This window comes from Diospyros lotus, chromosome 7 (genome assembly GCF_014633365.1).
Source record: "Diospyros lotus cultivar Yz01 chromosome 7, ASM1463336v1, whole genome shotgun sequence".
Lineage (NCBI taxonomy): Eukaryota > Viridiplantae > Streptophyta > Magnoliopsida > Ericales > Ebenaceae > Diospyros > Diospyros lotus.
Genome location: NC_068344.1, coordinates 24,250,746 through 24,272,950, shown reverse-complemented (window position 1 = coordinate 24,272,950; position 22,205 = coordinate 24,250,746). Strand labels below are relative to the sequence as shown.

General features: G+C 38.6%; 1 protein-coding gene across 12 annotated transcripts in view; it reads left to right on the top strand.

Annotated features, from left to right (window-relative positions):
- LOC127806475 (pumilio homolog 4-like) overlaps positions 1 to 22,205 on the top strand; it is a 123,618-nt gene that overhangs the window by 55,653 nt on the left and 45,760 nt on the right. For all 12 annotated transcript variants that reach the window (XM_052343802.1, XM_052343801.1, XM_052343799.1 and 9 more), the window contains 2 exons: positions 17,177 to 17,389; positions 17,472 to 17,582. In XM_052343802.1, coding sequence (XP_052199762.1) covers positions 17,177 to 17,389; positions 17,472 to 17,582 — 324 coding nt within the window. The remainder of the gene's footprint in view (positions 1 to 17,176; positions 17,390 to 17,471; positions 17,583 to 22,205) is intronic.

Below are 22,205 nucleotides of genomic sequence, written 5' to 3'. Positions count from 1 at the left end.
TCAGTATCCCCTCTGCATGTTATGACCCTTGTCTCTACACCGTGATACATGTCCTTAAGAGCTTGTATATAGGCTATTCAGACTCCTTTCTTCTCTAAAACCCTCCATAATACTTCTCTAGGGACCCTATCATAAGCCTTTTTTAGATCTATAAACACCATATGTAGGTCATTCTGATGATCCCGATACCTTTCCATTAAGCGCTTCAGTAGGTATATAGCTTCCATTGTTGACCTACCAAGCATGAAACCAAACTAATTTTCCGAGACGTTTGTTTTTGTTTTTTGAGCCTCTGCTCTATTACTCTCTTCCATAATTTCATGGTATGACTCATTAACTTAATTCCTCTGTAATTTTCATAGTTTTGAACATCTCCTTTGTTCTTGTATATAGGAACCAAAGTACTCTTCCTCCACTCATCTGGCATCTTTTTTGATTTAAGGATCGCATTAAATAATTTCGTTAGCCAGGAGATGCCCTCTTCTCCCATGCATTTCCATGCTTATATTGGTATATTTTTTGGTCCCATCGCCTTATGATTTTTTATCTTTTTTAATGCTTGCCTTATTTCTTTTAAACTTATGCATCGATAAAATGTATAGCTCACGTTCCCTTCGGAGTTGCTAAGATGTCCCAACCTAACTCTTGTATCCCCTCCATCATTGAATAATTTTGTGAAATACTCATTCCATCTCTCCTTAATCACTCCCTCATTCACTAATACATTTTGGTTTTCATCTTTTATGCATTTCACTTGGTTTAGATCCCTTGTTTTTCTTTCTCTTGCTTTAGCTAATTTATATATATCCATTTCTCCATCTTTTGTATCAAGTCGTTTATATAGATTTTCATATGCTTTCGACCTTACTTCACTAACAGCTCTTTTTGCTGCCTTTTTCATTTCTTTATAATTTTTTAGGTTTTCTTTATTGTTGCACTGATATATAGCCTTATAGCAAGTTTTCTTATTTCTAATTTTCAATTGTATCTCTTCATTCCACCACCAAGACTCCTTAAGGTTTGGGGCTCTACCATTTGTCTCTCCAATGACTCCCTTTGCCGTGTTTCTCAGGACAGTAGCCATTTCCCTCCACATTTGGTTTGCTTGTCCTCCTTCTCCATTCCATTCCCTTCTACCCCTTAATTTTTCTTGGAAGATTAATTGTTTCTCCCCTTTTAAATCCCACCACCTAATTCTTGGATTTTGCTTTATGTGATTTTTTCTCTTCCAATTTCTTACTTGGACGTCAAGTACCAAAAGTCTATGTTGAGTAGTCAAACACTCCCCCGGTATCACCTTACAATCCCTACAACATAACTAATCCTCTTGTCTCATGAGGAAGTAATCTATTTGGGTGCTTAATGTGACATTTTTATATGTAATTAAGCTTTCGTCTTGTTTTTTGAACCTAGTATTGGTTATGATGAGCCCATATGCCATAGTAAAATCTAGAATAGACTTACCCTCATTATTAATTTCCCTGAATCCATACCCTCCATGTACCTCTCTATAGTCGTTTCTGTCTCTACCCACATGACATTTAAGTCACCTCCTATAATCACCTTCTTTCCTCTTGGTATCATTTGTACAAGTCCCTCTAGGTCCTCCCAAAATTTTGCTTTTATCTCCTCACCTAACCTTGCTTGTGGTGCATATGTACTAAAGATATTCATAGTCATTCTTCCTAGACCGACCTTCACCATAATAATCCCATCCCCTATTCTCTTTACATCCACTACCTCATCTGCTAAGCTTTTATCCATAATAATTCCCACTCCATTTTTCACTCGATCATTTCCTATGTACCATATTTTATATCCAGTTTCTGATAAAGTTTTTACTTTTTTCCCTACTCATCTCGTTTCTTGAAGGCACATAATATTAATCTTTCTCCTGATCATCACATCTACCACTTCCATAGCTTTGCCTGTTAATGTTCTTATGTTCCATAACCCAATCCTTAATCTGTGATTGTGATTTTGATTTTGGTTTTGACTTTAAATTTGATTTTGTTTTTTATTTTGGTTTTGATTTTGAACTAGCTTCTTTACTTGCATCCGTCCAAGCAAATGCGAGGACCCTTGTCATTTGTCACTACATCCAGGTGCCAATGCAGCGGCCCTAACTCACTTGACACTACACGCGGGCTGTGTAGCGCGTCGCTATGAAGGGTTACGCCCCAACGATTTTTCATAGTTTGTTTAGAGTTCATGTTTTGGATCCGACTAGATTTTACGTTGGTTGTTGGCTACTTAACACAACCCTCCTCCTTTATCCGGGCTTGGGACTAGTAGTGGATAACATCCCCAAGCGGAGATAATATGTTGTGGAAAAATTCAAACTAGTTTTTCCCTTATTATTTCTATCTCAAAAGTCATAAACTCCATGCACATCCCTATTCATATTTATTTCTCTACCTACACGACCATTGAAGTAACCGCCTATAATGTAGGTATTTGTTGCAATAACTCTCAAAGTTAACCCAAAATTATCTTTACATTTTCTCCAATCCAACTTGAGGTCTATATATATTGACACTATTCAATGTTTCTTCTCCTAGAACAACTTTAATTGTGATAATCCCACATTCTAACCTTTTACATCTACTGCCTCATCTTTCAAAATTTTATCCATATTTCCTACTCCATCTCCTACCATCCTTCCAAAAACTACTTATATGGAATATAAGTTCGATGAAAATAGAAGCAGGTATTATGTTATAGTAACACTTGAAGATCAAGTTAAAAGGGGTATTCTCGATTCACATGGTTCCCTACTTTGCTTGGGTTGGGTGAGAGTCGTATTTGTGTTTTAGCTCTAAAGACTTAATTGTTGAAAATATTCTCCTACTTGTCAACACAATCTTCCATGAACTATCTATAGATCAAGTGCCTGCCCTTGATTCAAGGTGGCAAGCAATTCTCTTTCCAATTGAGGTCCCTAGCTTTTTGTTTTGAATAGTTGAGTTACAACCAACAAATATCACCATTGTTTCTCTTTTGTTGACTTTTTCCTCTCTGCTTACCATAATCAACACTCTACTTTTCTACAACCCAATCCATTCTCAAGTGTGTTCATGGATAATAAAATATGATAGTTTTGAGCATGAATTAAACATAGCATCACTAAATACAATTCACATGTTTGATTGAAACACATCAATTTTAGCCATCACACATACAATAGCATGCTTCTCTAACACAATATCTAGGTTTCACATATCAAGCTGACAGTCTACTATCCTTTTGACAATTGATCTCCTATCCATTCTATTTCCAAGAGTCGATCCAATAGTTGACTCTTGGATTGACTATTCCAATTTCTTGCCTCATCAATCTTTTAAGCTATTCTATTAGTTGACTCTGTGTGCTTTAGTCAACTTTCTAGTAATGTTACCCCAACAATTGACTATTGATCAGTTATTAGCCCTTCCAACATAACTTTATCCTTGGAGTCAACTCTTAGTTCAACTTTACGTTCATGAGCTTCAAAACACTTCCAAAATTATTTTTTTCATGCATAATCACACACTACCCATCGAGTATCCACAAAATTATGTTAATAAAAAATCCACAATTAGGGGAAAATATAATAGGTCATTACAAGTTGAATGGAAGAAGTTTGTAGCTTAGGCCTTTGTTCAGGAGAGTGGGCGAGGTAGAGCATAGAACAATATGTAATGGAACGGAATATAATAGAAGAGTAAGGGAAGTAATGTAAAGTTTGTTTCTCTTCCATTATTTGGAAGAATGAAACATAAATGAGCATGCTATAACTTTGCCTTGTTTGGATGGAGAATGGTAGGGGATAGAACAATAAAAAAGAGAATAAAATTACAGTTATATGCCCTTCACTTTCAAAATAATATACATTGTTATAGATGTTAAATCATTAAAATAATACATATCTTAAATAATAATGTATACATGTGGATGAAATGCACAAAAATAGTTATTGAAATGAATATGTATATTGAAAATACTACTTTTCGGTGATACAACCATGAGTTTTGAGAACAATATATAGGCAAAAGAAAGCACAAATTAAGAAAGCTATTAACTACACAATCTCTAAACTAGGAAATGATTGAAAAGAGGAATCAAATTATGAAAGGAAATACTACAAAAGGAAACACAAGTAATCCTTCTGATCTGATTTAATTTTGTCAATCTTCCAACACTTCTCCTCAAGCTGGTGAATAGATATCTATCATTCCTAATTTGCTAACATTTGGCTTAAAGTCTGGCTTCAACAGGGCCTTTATAAGAAGGCCAGCTTCCTGTCGCTTTGTTGGAATGTAGTGCAAGGTGAATGTCCCATTGTCAATTTCTGACTTAATGAAGTTTTTGTCAATCCTCACATGATTTATCGTATCATGTCGAATAGGATTATGAACTATGTTGATGGCAAATTTGCTATCATTGTATAACTTCATAGGTTTTTCCATTAGAATAGACAGATCTTGCAATAACCTATTAATCTAGATTAATTCACACACTTCTTGAGCGATTGCCCTATATTCAACCTCAACACTACTTGTTGCAACGACTGTTTGTTTCTTGCTTCTCTAGGTCACCACATTTTCCCGTACTTTTGTGCAATGCCCAGTAATGGATTTTGTGTCTTCAACTAAACTTGTCCAATTTGCATCTGCATTGCACTCAACACCCCATTGGTCATTTTTCTTGAATAGTAAACCCTTCCCCGGAGTACTCTTTAGTTAACAAAGAATTTGACTCATTGCTTATAAATGTCTCTTTGTGGGAGTATGCATGAATTGACTTACCACATTGACGTTATACGCAATATCGGGTCTAGTGAGAGATAAATAGATTGATTTCCCTAAAATTTGTTGATATCTCTCTCTTTAAATTGGTAGATCCTCTTCGGTAATTTTGTGCTTCCAGTTTCGGTCTAGAGGAGTCCTTGCAAGTTTGCATCCCAGTTTCCCTATCTCCTTTAATAGATCCAAGGTGTACTTCCTTTGGAAAATAAAGATGCCCTGCTTACTCCTAGCAATTTCCATCCCAAGAAAGTATTATAGGTGCTCAGTGTCTTTTACTTTAAATTATGCTTGCAATTGATCTTTAAGTCTAATAATTTCTTGCATGTCATCCTCAGTAATCACCATATCATCTACATAGACTATAAGTATAGTCCTTTTTCTCATCCTTAAAGACTTTTTTACAAAGAGCGTATGGTTAACCTAATTTTGAGTGTAATCGAATTGCTTCATAGTTGTATTGAATCGAGTAAACCACACTCTGGGAGATTTCTTCAGTCCATACAAGGACTTTCTTAGTTTACTCACCATGCCTGCTCTGTCCTCTTCGAACTCGGGAGGGAGTTTCATATATGTGAAAAGTCAGGGGTAGAACTCCAACTTGAAAAGCCAGTTTAACAGGTGGAGGGATCCTCCTCCTTATATATAGCCCAGGTCTCCCTTGTGAAGGCGATGTGGGATTCTCAACACTCCCCCCCCCCCCTATGCCGAATCTTCTCCAGTAACTGATACATGCGCAGGTGATCGGGCAGGGTACTGGTCCATGACCACGACAGCCAAGGGTTAGCTCTGATACCATATCAGAAGTTAGAGGTAAAACTCCAACCTGAAAAGCTAGCTTAACAGGTGGAGGGATCTTCCTCCTTATATATAGCCCAGGCTCCCTTGTGGAGGCGATTTTGGATTCTCAACAATATATACCTCTTCTTCCAAGTTTCCATTTTGGAATGCATTCTTTATGTCCATCTGGTGTAAATCCCAATCCAGATTAGCAACAGGAGCAAACGTTTCCTTGTAGTCTATACTATATTTTTGAGTGTACCCCTGAGCAACTAGTCTTGCCTTGTATCTGTCTATATTTCCATTAACATTCAATTTTGTGGTAAAGATCCAATTACACCCCACAACCTTATTTCTTTTGAGTAGAGGAAAAATATCCCAAGTCTTGTTCTCATTCAATTCTATCATTTCCTCCATTATAGTTGCCTTCCACTTTTGATCCTGAAGAGCTTCATACCCATTGTTAGGAATCTCCAAGTGATCTAGTTTTGAGGTGAATGCCCTGATCTTTGGGGAAAGGTTAGAGTAAGTGAGATAACTGGATATGGGGTACTGGGTGCAGGACCTTACTTCTTCTCTTAAGGCAATAGGCATATCAAGATCATCAATTGTACACTTACCTTCCCCAAACTGTGTGTCTTCCACTAGATTTGGCTCCGAGCCCATTGGTTTGCTTTGTTGAGGAACTCATGGTCTTCTAGAGTAGACTATAAGCTCATCTTGAGATGTTTTCTTGGCTTCTCCCCATTGACCAGTCACTAGTCTGGGTTCAAGTTCAAATTGTTGGACAGAGAGGTCTTGGGGTTTGGGATTAGTGTCACAACCCTAAGGGTAAATTAGTAAAGGGGCCGATAGTAGCCGTTAGTTGTTATCTAGTTGGGGGTTAGGAGGTTAGGGAGTTAGCTAACAGTACTACCTTGTTGTTCCGTTAGTTAGGGTGTTGTTGTTATGTTAGTTAGGGGTGTTGTTATATTGTTAGAGTTACTGTTATGGTTGTTGCTAGAGGCTCTATAAGAGACCTATGGCAATAATAGGAAGAATCATCAATTGATTGAATAAAACATTCAGTTCCCCCCCCCCCCCTTCCCCCAACACTCTTCTCTCTGCCTTTGCACGTCTAAAACCTCTCATTTCCTTCTCCATTTCTTCCTCTTTCTGTTCTATTTCTCCTTCCAATTTTGTTCGTTCTTCTTCAATTTTCTATTCAAACTCTAAGGTCATGACAATTGGTATTAGAGCCGATGTTCTTGATAGCTGGCGAAGTGGGTTTGTTAGGAGAGTCGACGGAATAGGCACGGTCAGACCAGAGGTGCGTAACCGGATCAGGAAGTCGATGACGAAAGGGTAGGCGGAGGCCGATGAGTTCACTGATTCAGGAATTGGAAGCGGATTGCAGGGATGCTTTGAAAATAGGGAACGCGACTAGAATTGAAGGTGAAGCGCGTTTCTTGTCTTGGGTGTCAATTCCATATAACACCCATGAAAATTCCAACGAAGCTGGCATCGGAAGTTAAAGGTGAAGGATCAAGGATCGGTCTTGATTGAAGTTCAAGACCAATGCATCTTGGCTAAGAAGTTCAGCCATTTCTGAAGCAAATTCCGACAATTGATGATTCTCAATTGCTACTATTCCAATTGAGATTCTCAACTCGAACTTGAAAGGACTATGGTGGTGATCAAAGGCGGATTTCGGCAGAAGTTGGACAAGCGAATTTCGGTGATTCCAGAAATTGGATGGTGATTGGGTGATTCTGGCGATCTTGAAGGTGTGATTCTGAAGCAAGGACGGAGTGTTGTTTGGAGGCAAATTGACAAGGATTTGAACTGAGAAGATGGATACAGGAATTGCAAATACTTGGGATAGTATTGATAGCAAATTGAAAGGTTTATCAAGTAAGTTTGATGAATTTTTGATTAAGTCTACCAAGAAGAATCAGGTTGGAGACGAGAGTTACAACAAGGAGTTAAACAAGCTGAAACAAGGACTCGGTTATGGAGTATTTGGTTAAGTTTGAGAAATTGAATGCACGGGCGCTCCATTCCCATCCAACCTTGAATGAGTCTTATTTCATATCAAAATTCACTAATGGTCTTAATGATGCGTTAAGGCTTATGGTAAATATGTTGTCCTACTATGGTGGAATAAGCGGCGAAGAAGCTGAGGCTGCAAGAATTGGCACTGGAGGCTATTTGCAGAAAGCATGGGATGCCACTTAAAAGTTTTCTTAAGAAGAGCCAGCAGAATAAAGGTAATTCTATGGCTACCCCCAATTCACAGCAAGAAGTTGATGAATTTTCCGCAATGGATCAGGAAATTCAAGAAGTAAACGATAATCCTAATAAGGAGATCTCTATGGAAGATGAGGAGGTAAAAGATGCTGTGAATTTGAGAAGGGATATGATCAGAGCAACTGTGGATTTTGAAGACTTCAAGGGGGTACTCCTCCAATACCTAATGACAATACAACGCCAATTTTTGAGGATCTACATAATAGAGCCAAAGAGGAGGAGGAAAAAGTAGTTAAAGATGATATTGTTGGATTTTTCTTAGCTGCTGAAGATGCAGAGGAGTTGGAGTTGATTTTAGCAGAGGAAAAGAAAGGAGGTACTTCACGAGAGCTTGAAATACCTGCTAAACAACGAAATGTTGTTTGCTCTCTCATTCATCAGATAAAGCCAAGGAGAAAGAAAAAGTGGCCAAGGCAAGTAAGAGAAAAGAACAAGAAAAGGCGAAGAAGAATTCAGATAGTGAAGGTTGGAATTGAATGAAGAACAGGGTCAGCGGCTGTTAATTCTTGGGGACAAGAATTGTTTGAATTGGTGGGGATTGTCACAACCCTAAGGGTAAATTAGTAAAAGGGCCAATAGTAGTAGTTAGTTGTTATCTAGCTAGGGGTTAGGAGGTTAGGGAGTTAACTAACAGTACTGCCTTGCTGTTATGTTAGTTAGGGGTGTTGTCGTATTGTTAGAGTTACTATTATGGTTGTTGCTAGAGGCTTTATAAGAGACCTATGACAGTAATAGGAAGAATCATCAATTGATTAAATAAAACATTCAGTCCCCCCCCCCCCCCTCCCCGACTTCTCTCTCCCTCTGTAGATCTAAAACATCTCATTTCCTTCTCTATTTCTTCCTCTTTCTGTTTTGTTTCTCCCTCCAATTATGTTCTTTCTTCTTCAATTTCCTATTCAAACCCTAGGAAACCCTAGGGTCGTGACAATTAGGAAGTGAAAGTGAGATTGGAAGGGAAATAGATGGATTCCAAAGATGGTCTTTGATTGAGATCTCTCCCGAAAGAGAAGCATTGGGGAAAAAGGGTTGATTTTCTAGAAATGTGGTATCATAGGAAATGTAGAAGTGTCTGGAAGTAGGACAGTAACACTTGTACCCTTTTTGATTAGGAAAGTAGCGTCATGAGTGGAGCAATAGTTTCACCCATTAAGTAACCTATCTTCCCCTTCCTGTGGATTACTAAAAGAACCGATTGAAACCACTCACAGAAGTTCAATCCATTGAGTTTGTCTTGGGTGATTTGAATGGAGGGATTAAAGTCAGAGGTTTGGAGGCTTGGAACCGATTGAATAAATGTAGCTGGGATGGTCGAATTAGGGTTGGGGATGTGATTGGAGGAGGTATCTGCGAACTCCAGATTGGTCGGCGATGGAGGGATGTTCGCCATGAGGCTAAATCGGGTTTTCATTCAGCGATGGATAGCTAGCCTAGTCGGTTTGGTTGTTGGAGCGTTGTTGGCAGCGACAACGACTAGCAGTGACATCTAGGGTTGGTTGTGATGGCTACTAGGGTTGGTTGCAGCTATAGGATCTAGGGTTGGTGGTGATGGCTGGCGAGGGTGCGACTAGGTCTGGTTGCAACGGCTGGCCTAGTACTGGAACCTGGACAGCGATGGAGGATCAAAACATGGACGGCTAGGGTTTGTTGTCATGCTCTGATACCATGAAATCAATATGTATATTGAAAAAAATACTTTTTGATGATACAACCATTAGTTTTGAGGACAATATAGGCAGAAGAAAACACAAATTAAGGAAGCTATTGATTACGAAGGTAATGATTGAAAAGAGGAATCAAATTATGAAAGGAAATACTACAAAAGGAAACACAGGTAATCCTCCCAATCTGATTTGTTTATGTCAATCTTCCAACAATTATAAATGTCTATGCGTAAACTTGTTAATTAACCTCCATTCTCCAAGAACAACATTAAATTAATGTCAAATTAATTATCCAATGTGTTATAAATCTGTATGTTTATGATAAAGAAGAAGAGGTTATTAATGCGGTACAAGAAAAAGAGATGAAGATAGAGATGAAGCCGAGATGATGCGGATAAAGAAGAAGAAGAGAGTTCCTAGATAGCCGGAAAAGTTATAGGAGATAAGTTACCTAAATAATAGAGATAATGTAAAGTAGTAGAATTATCTTAGAATGGATATATCTTTATAGTGTTTGAAGCTAGGTAGAGTTTTAACTTCAATAGGAAACCTTTTGTGTAAGAGTTTGGTCTATGATTCAATACATGATAACGTGGGATATTTTTTCCTAAGTTCTCTTCAACCTAACAATTTAGTTAGGGTTAAATTTTGTTCATGGTATCAGAGCTTGGTTGATCCAAGTCCAATTTATCAAGGCATATCCCTGTAGCAGCCATGGCCACTTCAAAATCTACGGCATCTACAGAATCGTCCCCAAATCCGAACCCACAACCAATGGTGACTCAAGGACCGCCCCTGTCTTTTGATAGCCAAAGCCTACAGATCACTCAACACCGATTGAATGGTCAGAATTTCCGAGAGTGGTGCCAATCGGTTACATTAGTGATTAAAGGAAAAGGCAAATATGGCTACTTATCTGGTGATGTTGTAGCACCACCAGAAACCTCTACCAATTATCAAAGATGGGAGGCCGAGAACTCGATCATTATGGCATGGCTCATCAACTCGATGGAGCCAAAAATTGGTCGCACATACCTCTTCTACAAGATAGCTAAGGAGGCATGGGAAGCAGTCCAAGAAATATACTCGGATCTTGAAAATACAGCCCCATGTTTCGAGATTCTATCATCCATTCGGACCTCTAGGCAAGGTAATATGAATGTGACTGAATATTACAATACTTTGCTAGAACTTTGGCAGGAGATGGATCTCTTTTATGATCCAAGTTGGGAGTGCACAACTGACAGCTTTAAGTATGGCAAGATGCTAGAGAAAGAAAGGATTTTTGACTTCCTCCAGGGCCTTAATTCCGATCTGGACAAAGTGAGAGGTCGCCTACTCAGTGTAAAACCTCTTCCTTCCCTCTAAGAGGTATTTGCAGAGGTAAGAAGAGAGGAAAGCAGAAAACGAGTCATGCTTCCAATAGGAGATCCAAGTGCAGGATTGGCACTTATCACAACTAAGAGGGAGGAATTCCCCAAGGATAAACCATGGTGTGAGTATTGCAACAAGCCATATCACACCAAGGAAACTTGTTGAAAGTTGCATAGGAAGCCAGCCAATTGGAAACTAAAGAATAGAAGAGAAAATGAGAGACCAGCCTACACAACATTAGTTGCAGCCCCTCCTATACCCGAGAAAGGTATAAGTATGACTCTAACTAGTGATCAGATGCAAATGTTACAAAAACTACTCGACACTCAACTGACAAAGGATCTGAACATCTCAACAACCAGCATGTCTGCATCATTGGTCCAAAGAGGTAACTTAAAGTACTCTCTAACTACTAGAAGCGTGAATGGAAAAGGTTGGATCATTGACACCGGTGCATCCGATCACATGACCGGATCAAAACTATTTTTTGAAAAATTTCAGCCTCAAAATAAGAAGTTAATTGTGTTAATGGCAAATGGAAGCATGTCCACGATTAAGGGACATGGTAGTATATGTGTGGCTGGACTAAAACTTAAAACAGTACTATATATGCCAAGTTTGACATGCAATTTGTTATCTATTAGCAAATTAACAAGGGATATGGACTGCACTATGACTTTTCTTCCATCTTGTTTTGTTTTTCAGGACTGAACCTTGGGGAAGATGATTGGCAATGCTGAGGAAAAGAACGGACTTTATTGGATATTAGACAACCTATCTCCCTCAAATCAGTTCATTCCTAGACTCTCGTTTACAATTCATTCTAATTCCAATATTTTTTGTTATGGCACAATAGGCTTTGCCATCCTAGTTTTTCTTATTTAAAACGGTTGTATCCAGATTTATTCTTCAATAAAGAGGGAGTAGTTCTTCAATGTGAAAGTTGCACTCTTGCAAAACAAACACATAGTACATATCAGCCTCATTCTTACTCTCCTTCTAAGCCATTTTACTTGATTCATAGCGATGTTTGGGGCCCAGCAAGAATTCCAAACTTGACTGGTGCTAGATACTTTGTCACCTTTATCGATGACCACGCAAGAGTATGTTGGGTTTATCTCATGAAAGACAAATCCAAAGTAGGTGCTATCTTTCAAGACCTTCATAAATTGGTTCAAAATGTTTTTCAGTCCTCTATTTGCATCCTTAGGACTGACAATGGCCGTGAATACTTCTCTCAACCCCTTACCCAATATCTAACAAATCATGGGATTTTTTATCAAAGCACTTGCCCCTATACTCCTCAGCAAAATAGGGTAGCAAAGAGAAAAAATCGCCATTTGGTTGAAGTGGCTAGATCCCTAATGATTGCTAGTTCTACTCCTCATAGGTATTGGGGTGAGGCGGTTTTAACAGCCTCTTATTTGATAAATAGGCTGCCATCCAAAGTAATAGACTATCAAATTCCCTTGGATCATCTCCTTCATTATTATCCTCATACACGCATCCTTAATTCTCTTTCACCTAGAGTTTTTGGTTGTGTTGTATACGTTCATCAAACTAGTTCTAACCATCACAAACTCGAGCCAAAATCCTTCAAATGCATATTTATTGGCTATTCTCCCACACAAAAAGGATATAAATGTTATTGCCCATCATCACAAAAATTCTTTGTTTCTTGTGATGTGACATTTATGGAAAATGAATTCTATTATTCTAGCAGTGGGCTACAACAGGTTGAAAATCATTGGGATCCTATGGCATCTCTTCCTCTCCCACCTTCCTTTCAACCAATTCTCATGGAATCAGCCAACCTTGACTCCTCTAACTCTGTTGTTCCCCAACAAACTGAGCCCTTAGTGATTGATTCAAGGGGAGAAATGGCTATCAAAGTATATTCAAGACGGTCTAAGTGTTCTAATCCTCATCTCGGCCAATCGTTAAAACCAAGGGAAGGTCCAACAAGAGAGGAAGAACCTGCTGAACATACTGAATCAACCAGAGAGTATGATGCCAGTGATCTGGACATTTCTATTGCTATCCAAAAGGGGGTGAGATCATGTGTTAAGCATCCTATTTCTAATTATCTAACATATTCTAGGTTGTCTACACAGTTTAAGGCTTTTACAACTACTGTTGATGCAATCACAGTACCTCAAAATATCAAAGAAGTTCTAAGAGATCCTAAATGGAAGGAAGCAGTGATGGAGGAAATGAAAGCCTTGATGTGGAACCACACATGGGATGTTGTTGCAACTCCCAAAGACAAAAAGATCATTGGCTGCAAATGGGTATTTACTATCAAGTATAGATCAAATGGTTGTGTGGATAGATTCAAAGCAAGGTTAGTAGCCCAAGGGTACTCTCAAACTTATGGAATAGACTATGAGGAAACATTTGCACCTGTAGCAAAGTTAAATTCCATACGGGTTATATTATCTCTTACTATAAATCTGGATTGGAAATTGTTCCAGCTAGATATTAAAAACGCTTTCCTAAATGAGGAATTAGAAGAGAAAGTGTACATGAGAATCCCACCAGGGTTTGAAGAAGAAGAAGAAACTAGCAAAGTGTGCAAACTACAACAATCACTCTATGGGCTAAAGTAATCTCCACAATCATGGTTCAAGAAATTCAGCTCAACAATCACTAAGTTTGGTTATACACAAGGAAAAGCAGATAATACACTTTTCACCAAGTGTACAACATATGGAAAGAGGTGTATCCTAATTGTATACGTGGATGACATAATTATAACCGGTGATGATGCTTCAAAAATTGAAAATTTGAAACAAAGACTGAAGAAAGAGTTTGAGGTTAAAGATCTTGGAGAAATGAAATACTTCTTGGGAATGGAAGTGGCAAGAAGCAAGTTGGGCATACAACTCTCTCAAAGGAAATACACTCTGGACCTCTTTAAAGATACATGTATGCTAGGTTGTAAACTGAGGCACACACCCTTAGAAAGAAATTGGAAATATATCATAAAGGATAATGATCCTCCAGTTGATAAAGAAAGGTATCAAAGGCTTGTTGGCAGAATGATCTATTTCTCACTCACACGTCCAGACATAGCATATGTAGTAAGCATTGTGAGCCAATTTATGCACTCACCTACTCAACAACACTTAGATGTTGCTTACCATATTTTGAGATATTTAAAGGGGACACTTGGGAAAGGTTTGTTATTTAAGAAAGGTGAGAATAGAGGGGCAAAAGGATTTGCTGATACTGATTGGGTCGGATCGGTTACTAATAGCAGGTCTACTTCAGGTTTCTGCACTAAACTATGAGGAAATCTCGTTACTTGGAGGAGTAAGAAACAAACCGTGGTTGCAAGAAGCAATGTTGAAGCAGAATTCAAGGCAATAGCTCAAGGTATTTGTGAATTAATTTGGTTGACAAGGATAATGGAAGATATGAGAATGCCTCTAAAATTACCAACGAAGCTATACAGTGACAGCAAGTCAGCCATAAGCATTGTTAATAACCCTGTTCAACATGATAGAATGAAATATGTGAGAATTGATAGAAGCTTTATACAAAGAGAAATTGAGGAAGGAGGAATCCAACTAACTTGTGTTCCTACAGAAAATCAAGAAGCAGATGTTCTTACAAAGGCCATGTCAAGACTGGGATTTGAAGCTTTAATTAGCAAGCTGGGAATGGAAGATATCTATTCACCAGCTTGGGGGGGGGGGGGGGGGTTTAGAAATCTGTATGTTTATGATAAAGAAGAAGAGGTTATTAACGTGCTACAAGAGAAAGAGATGAAGACGAGATGATGCGGATAAAGAAGAAGAAGAGAGTTCCTAGATAATCGGAAAAATTATAGGAGATAAGTTACCTAAATAATAGAGATAATGTAAAGTAGTAGAATTATCTTAGAATGGATATATCTTTATAGTGTTTGAAGCTAGGTAGAGTTCTAACTTCAATAGGAAACCTTTTGTATAAGAGTTTGGTCTATATACATGATAATGTGGAATATTTTTTCCTAAGTTCTCTTCAACCTAACAGTTTAGTTAGGGTTAAATTCTGTTCACAATGTTTTTAGATTAAGGATAATATTGGTTTTTGGACAAAAGTAAAAAGGGTAGTGTAGTAAAAACAACGAGAATATTTGAAAATGTTTTTTCGTTCCCCTCCCTACACCCCAAATTGGGATGTAAGAAAAATGGTGGTATAGAATGAGAAGGGAGGGTACCCCCTCCATTCCATTACAAAATTCCCTTCTTAACAACAAAAAGGTTCTCCTTTCCCCTCCATCACCTGCCCTCCCCCTCCATACCCTCCATCCAAACAAGGGGTAGAGAAGACCAAAGAAAACTTGGTGAGAAATTTTTAGGCATCACATGAAATATAATGGTCTTAGAAAATATGCCTTGAAATATAATGGTCTAGAGAGGTATTTCGACTTTCTATCCATGAGCCTTGTAACACTGCCAAAGTTCTTTTTTTTTTTTTCATGCTTAATCACATCTACCCATCAATTATCCACAAAATTATGTTTAAATATCCAGAATTGGGGAAAGATATTATGGATTGTTACAAATGGAATGGAAGAAGTTTGTAATTGACAATATAGAAGAAGATTAAAGAAAATTTCAGTATTCTAAAATGCGCTAGGCGCTAGTCGGGCGTCAGACTAGGGCCTAGCACGACCGGCTAGGCGGCCTAGGAAAACTGTTTTTTTTTTTAACGTTTTGATGTAATTTGATGCAATATTCACAATCAACAAGTAAGAAAAACCAATACTTTGCCGAATGCTTCGACAGCTCACTATAAACTAGCTGCAAACCCTAGAATCCTATCAAAACACAAATTTCTAGGGCGAGAGCTAAAAATCGAAGCTTCTTGAGAAGAGCTGCAAAAATGATGAAAGAAGCTACATGACATGACCCTAGGGTTTAGTTAGGGTCTAGGAAGGAATTTGGATAAGAATTAAGAGGAAGGAAGATCGGAAAGGGAGGGAAAGGAAGAACATAACAAAATTGAGGGAGAGAGAGAGAAAAGCCGTGGGAGAGTATTGAGAGAGAGAATTGAGATTCAAATCATTCATTCCACCCCTTTCTCTAACTACTCAAGCCTATTTATAGGCTTACAAGTGAAGATGCTAACAACAACAACATAAAATGCAACTAATGTAACTAATAAGGAAAATACATGACATGTATTACTAATATATCCTTGGGGTTCCTCGGGGTCGTGACACTACAAACCCAAAAAGAGCTAAAAATCGAAGCTTCTTGATGAAAGAAGCTAAACAAATGATGAAAGAGCTGAAAATTGAAGCTTCTCAAGTAGTCATCATCAAACTAGCGATACGTACCGGAGAAAGAAGAGCAAGAACCGGCAGGGAGATAGGCCTCGGATCCGTAATCTGAAAATCAAAGAGGCGATTGGTGACAACGATGACGATGAGAGAGAGAAAGTTATGAGTCCATGAGAGACGACCAAACCATGGCCACTTACAAGAGGATATAAAAGGGAAAGGGAAAATACCGAATAGGGGAAATCCAAACGCACGCCTGGGTGACCCAGGCGGCTAGGCATTGCCTAGGCCCAATTAATCGGGCCCGGCACCTAGGGGTGCTGATTTGCATGTATTCACGGCGGCCAGGAGCTACCTAACGCCTCGTCAGTGCCTAAGCGGCTGCCTAGTCTACTTTTTTGAACACTGGAGAATTTGGTGGGAAATTTTTAGGTATGACATGAAATGTAATGGTAAGATATGGTCATGATAGATATCACTGAAGAACTATAATCCCTTAGTGGGATTAAGGATTGTGATGATCCTAAAGATCCATGGGTTCGTTTGATGTTTCTTTATTTTCTACTTGTACAAGAAACATATATATTTTTGTTTGCTTTATATCTGCTTCTTGATGTTATTATTAGAAGTACAACTTTCTACTTAAAGAAAGTGAGCCCCATGCATGTAATTTTATATTTATGACTAGGAGTTTGTTAGGTATTTTAGGCATGTGTGCGCATGCGTGTGTGTGGTGGTGGGGGGGTGACATGCAAAAAGATCAGTTTTAGAAAGCCCCATGGGATTCTATGGTCGGGTCTCTCTTTGAATTGGATTAACTGAAGACCTAGACACACGGTACATCACTGCTGTTAGGTTCCTAGCTCCTTTGTGTTGGCCTAAGCTATGATTACAATATGGCTCCTTTATGTTGGTCCCTCTTGAATGTGTTGCATGTTAAAATTGTGAATTTTCTTGTCTGAAGTTCTTTTCTTATTAAAATGGTGTGAAATCTGAGATTCTGGATACAGGCATTGGAAGTGGTTAATGTGGAACAACAAACCCAGATGGTAGCAGAGCTTGATGGTTTTGTCATGAAATGTGTCCGTGATCAGAATGGTAATCATGTCATCCAAAAGTGCATAGAATCTGTTCCTCAAGGTCAGATACAATTTATAATTTCTGCTTTCTTTGGCCAAGTTGTGGCACTTTCGACACATCCTTATGGTTGTCGTGTCATTCAGGTTTGGAACTGTCGACTTTGCACTTACTTTTGGTTTGTTCTTTATGTCCTGTATCATGTGTAATGTCATTTTATATCAACAGAGGGTCCTGGAGCACTGTGATGATCCACTGACACAACAAACTATCATGGATGAAATTATGCATTGTGTGTGCACCCTTGCCCAAGATCAATATGGAAATTATGTTATTCAGGTATTTGAAATTCCTTACCCTTCTTATTTCTGCATAATACCATCCTTGGGCCTGTTCTTTGTACATTATGCGATGTCGTAAGAAATATGTCCTCTACCTATCCAAGAAATTTACCATCTGTGACATACATGCATACATAATATAAAAGTTAAAGGGCTAATATTTCTTGAGTGAAATATCTATGAAGGGGATAGTCTAGGACTTCCAATTCAAGTAAATTTTGTTTGTAATTAATGTTGGCCAGGAATTCTAGCTTAAAGTTCCATTTCCTTTGGAAAGATGTAGATCCAAGAGTCCAACTTGCCTATGACACTTAACAGAATTTAATTCAGACCCTCACTAAGCTAGATTTGACCTTTTCTACATGTCTCAGGATTTTTAGGAAAAATATAAAGACCTATCTGAATTTTGAAAATTCAAAAAAATTCAAAAATGCACCCAATTTTGATGAAAACAAACTCACAATTCTCCTAATAATCCTAGCATAACGTATCAAAAATTTGATTACTAAACAACCTCTAGGTTAGTTAAAAAATAATTTTATAAGGTTGTTCCAGACTGCACAAGTAAGCAGATTCATGAATTCATTTTTAGACCTAATATCTATCTCATTTCTTGACCAAAGCAGGTCCATGACTATGAGGTATCAGCTTAATGGTAATAGAGTCCATTGGCATGTGGTTTAGACCTCATGGTCATAGGCTATCTATTCACACAGATATTACCGATTGAATGCAGTATGTACAGTGAAAACATAGATCAGATTTTGGAGTCCGCCTACTTCAACACTGAGATTGCAGAACAACCCACTAAACCAATTTCATATTGATGCTAACTATATAATCATCTTGTTAGAACAAGGAGGGGAATTGTTTAATCCTATCTCAAAAGTAGAAGAAAATATTAAGAACGTCCTGCAGCAATTTTTCTATACTTTGGCATTCTTCCTTCAGTTCTCTCTCTCTCTCTCTCTGTTATCTTTTAGCACTCTCTTAGTCTAATTTAATTTTATCCCATTCCTTCACCTTCTCCCCTTCTATAGTTGCCTTTGCCAAGCAAGAGAAACAGTAAGTGCGTGTCCTGGAACTTGGTCATAACACAAGCATGTGCTGGAATTTTAAGCCTTCGGTGTGTGCCAAATCTAAGGTTAACAAGCTTGCTTTATGCCAAGTGCAATTTTTCCACTTAGCTATGTGCCATGTCCTTTTCGTGCCACCTCAAGCATTTAATCCTCCTCTTAACCAGCCACTGGATTGAAGATTAGTTAAATTAATGAAGATTAGTTTAGACACAGATTATCACTTAATTAACTTAGTCTACACAAATTGTCAGAACAAAGTTTCCTTTTCAAATGATACAATGGCTGCAAGCCATAGATCTGAGTGCTAGTAGTGTTCTATTTCTATATATTATATTATGTTCTTAAAGCCATTTTATCCACGTCATGCCTAAGAGTTGCTCAGCCAATTTTTGCTACAAACTTTTCCATTCCATCCAACTCTTCTCACATGAGCATCTATTGGTCTTTCTTCCACAGGAGCAAACCATCTTAAACACATCTAATGTATTGTATCTTATTATTGATAATCTCATTTTAGTTCTATCCTTTCTTGCATTGCTGCACATTTACCTTATATTTTCATATTAGTTACCTCCATATTTTGCACATGTTAATACTTAACTGCCTAACATTCCATGTCATATAATAAAGTTCATCTTATAGCCATCAAATAAAACTTCTCATTTAGCTTTAGAGAGATTTTTCAATCACTAAATATAGTGTGGGAAGTCCCAGCAAAGCCAAAAATAAAATACGATATGGAAATGACATTTTCTTTTTGTATTTTTTCTTTGTAATGTGTTAGAACTATTAGTATATATTATAATTATTATGTGTGTTTTATTTTGTAATTAGATTAAGCCCATAGGTTTAAGGCCCATTATGCTAATTATAAATAACGAGCTAAGAGGCTAGTCTATTAGGTTTTTCTCTCATAATTATTTTCTCATATGGTATCAGAGCCACCGGTGACAAAAAAAAAAAAAAACCTAGCTATCGAAACCCTAGCTGTGTATCGTTTTCCAACATATTTTAAACCCTAACCGTCATTGCCTATACCGAAGTCACCACTGTTCGGCCACCAACTCACCACATCGCCACCACCCTCGAGTTCGTCGCCTCCAGATCGGCTGACCGCCGAAGAATCGCAGTCGCCGGACAAGCCACGCACCGCTGCCACACGCTGCCTCCAACTCCACGCGCCGGCGCGTGATAGCGTGTCCACCAGTCTTTCTGCCGGATTCTCCAGATCTGACCGCCGCCGACCCCTAAAGCTATTTCTGGTGTCAAAGTCCTCGTCATGTCTAACTTTAGTGACGTGATTTCTGTTGATGCTACTCCCGCTTCGGTTTCTGCCGCTGCCCTTACTGTCTCTCAATCCTTTGCTGTCTCCAATCTTGGGACAACCAATATTACCACTATCAAGTTGATCAAGTCTGCCAGTTATCTCTCATGGGCAGCCTCTGTCAAAATGTGGTTCAAAGGGCAAGGTCAAGCGGATCATCTTACCACGAAGGCTGAAAGTGTGCCAGAGTCTAATCGGGCGAGATGGAAACAAGTTGATGCCCAGTTATGTAGCCTCCTATGGCAGTCTATTGATCCATCCATCATGCAGCTCTTTCGCCCCTTTGAAACTTGTGTTGATGTGTGGAAGAAAGATGAAAAGTGTTATACAAATGACACCCAACGTTTGTACACTATGGTCTCTAATATCAAGAATCTCAAGCAAGAGTTGTCCATGGAATCTTATCTAGGGCAAGTTCAGGCTCTCATGCAAGAATTTGATGCTCTTCTTCCTCTTACTATGACCCGCACCGAATCGATTGCTCAACGAGAGAAGTTTTTTATGGTTATTGCTCTCTCCGATCTAAAACCAGAGTTTGACGCCATCAGACATCAAATCTTGACCACCTCCGCTAACCCTACCATGAAGGACTCTTTCAAAAGGTTGTTGAATATGACAGGTGCACATGGTATGTCTTCTTCTTCTCATATTGTTCCTCCAGCCGAATCTTCATCTCTTATATCTTAGGCTTCCACCATTGGAGGAAATAGAGGACCCAATAATAATCGTTCACGTCCACAGTGTACCTTTTGTAAGAAACTGGGTCATCTTGAGGACAAATGCTGGAAGAAACATGGTCGGCCAACTTCTCCACCTGCATCATCTACCAGTGCAGCTCATGTATTTCAGAGTGATCCTAGCCTTACTCAATCTCCACCAAGTTCACAATTGGTACCTATGTCTGCAACTGAGTATGATGCCTTCTTGAAGTTCCAAGCCACCTAGCTGTCTTATCCTAGTAATCCCGTTGCTTGTGTTGCTCAAGGCTCATCTGTTAGTCCTTGGATTATAGATTATGGCGCTACTAACCATATGTGTGGTAATGAACTTCTTTTCTCCTCACTTACCTATTCTGATACTTTACCTACTGTTACCCTGGCTGATGGTACCAAAACTGCAGTTAAAGGGATCGGCCAAATCACACCCATCTCTTCTTTCTTATTAAATTCTGTTTTATATGTTCCTAATAGTCCTTTTAATTTGATTTCAGTTAGCCAACTCATCAAAACCCTTAACTATTATGTTCTCTTTACTCCTACTTCTGTTTGTGTTCAGGACCAAGGTACGGGGCGGACGATTGGCGTCGGGCGTGAGTCACAAGGTCACTATCATCTTGCTGTGCCTAGTTCACCGGTAGCTTGCACTAGTGCCGCTTCCCCAAATCTTCTCCATTATCGTCTCGGTCATCCCAGTCTCTCCAAATTGAAGAAATTGGTTCCTAGTTTGTCGTCATTGTCCATATTTAATTGTGAGTCGTGTCAGCATGGTAAACATGCTCATCATTCTTTTTCTCGTCGGGTCAATAATAGGATTGAGGCCCCATTTTCCCTTGTGCACTCTGATGTATGGGGGCCCAGCCACGTCCATTCTACTCTGGGTTTTTCATATTTTGTTACTTTCATTGATGATTTTTCTCGTTGCACTTGGTTGTTTCTTATGAAGAGTCGGTTCGAGTTGTTTTCTATTTTTCAGACATTTACTGCTGAAATAGAAACACAGTTTGGAGTTTCTATACGTGCCTTACGTAGTGATAATGCCCTTGAGTATTTTTTTTCTCCATTTACTACCTTTATGACTTCTAATGGCATTTTGCATCAATCATCTTGTCCTTAGACACCTCAACAAAATGGTGTTGCTGAGCATAAGAATCGCCATCTTATTGAGACTGCACAGATGCTCCTTTTACATGCCAATCTTCTCACCAAATTTTGGGGCGATGCTATTCTAACTACATGTTATCTCATCAATCGCATGCCATCCTCAACGTTACAAGAGCAAATTCCTCATTCCCTTTTGTCCCCTACACAATCACTTTATTCTGTTCCTCTTCGTGTTTTTGGATGTATATGTTTTGTGCATTCTTTTTCACCTGGACAGGATAAGCTTGCTGCAAAATCTCTCAAGTATATCTTCCTTGGCTATTCCCGGTTGCAAAAAGGCTATAAGTGTTACTCTCCTGAGCTGAATCGCTATTTTTTGTCTGTTGATATCACATTCT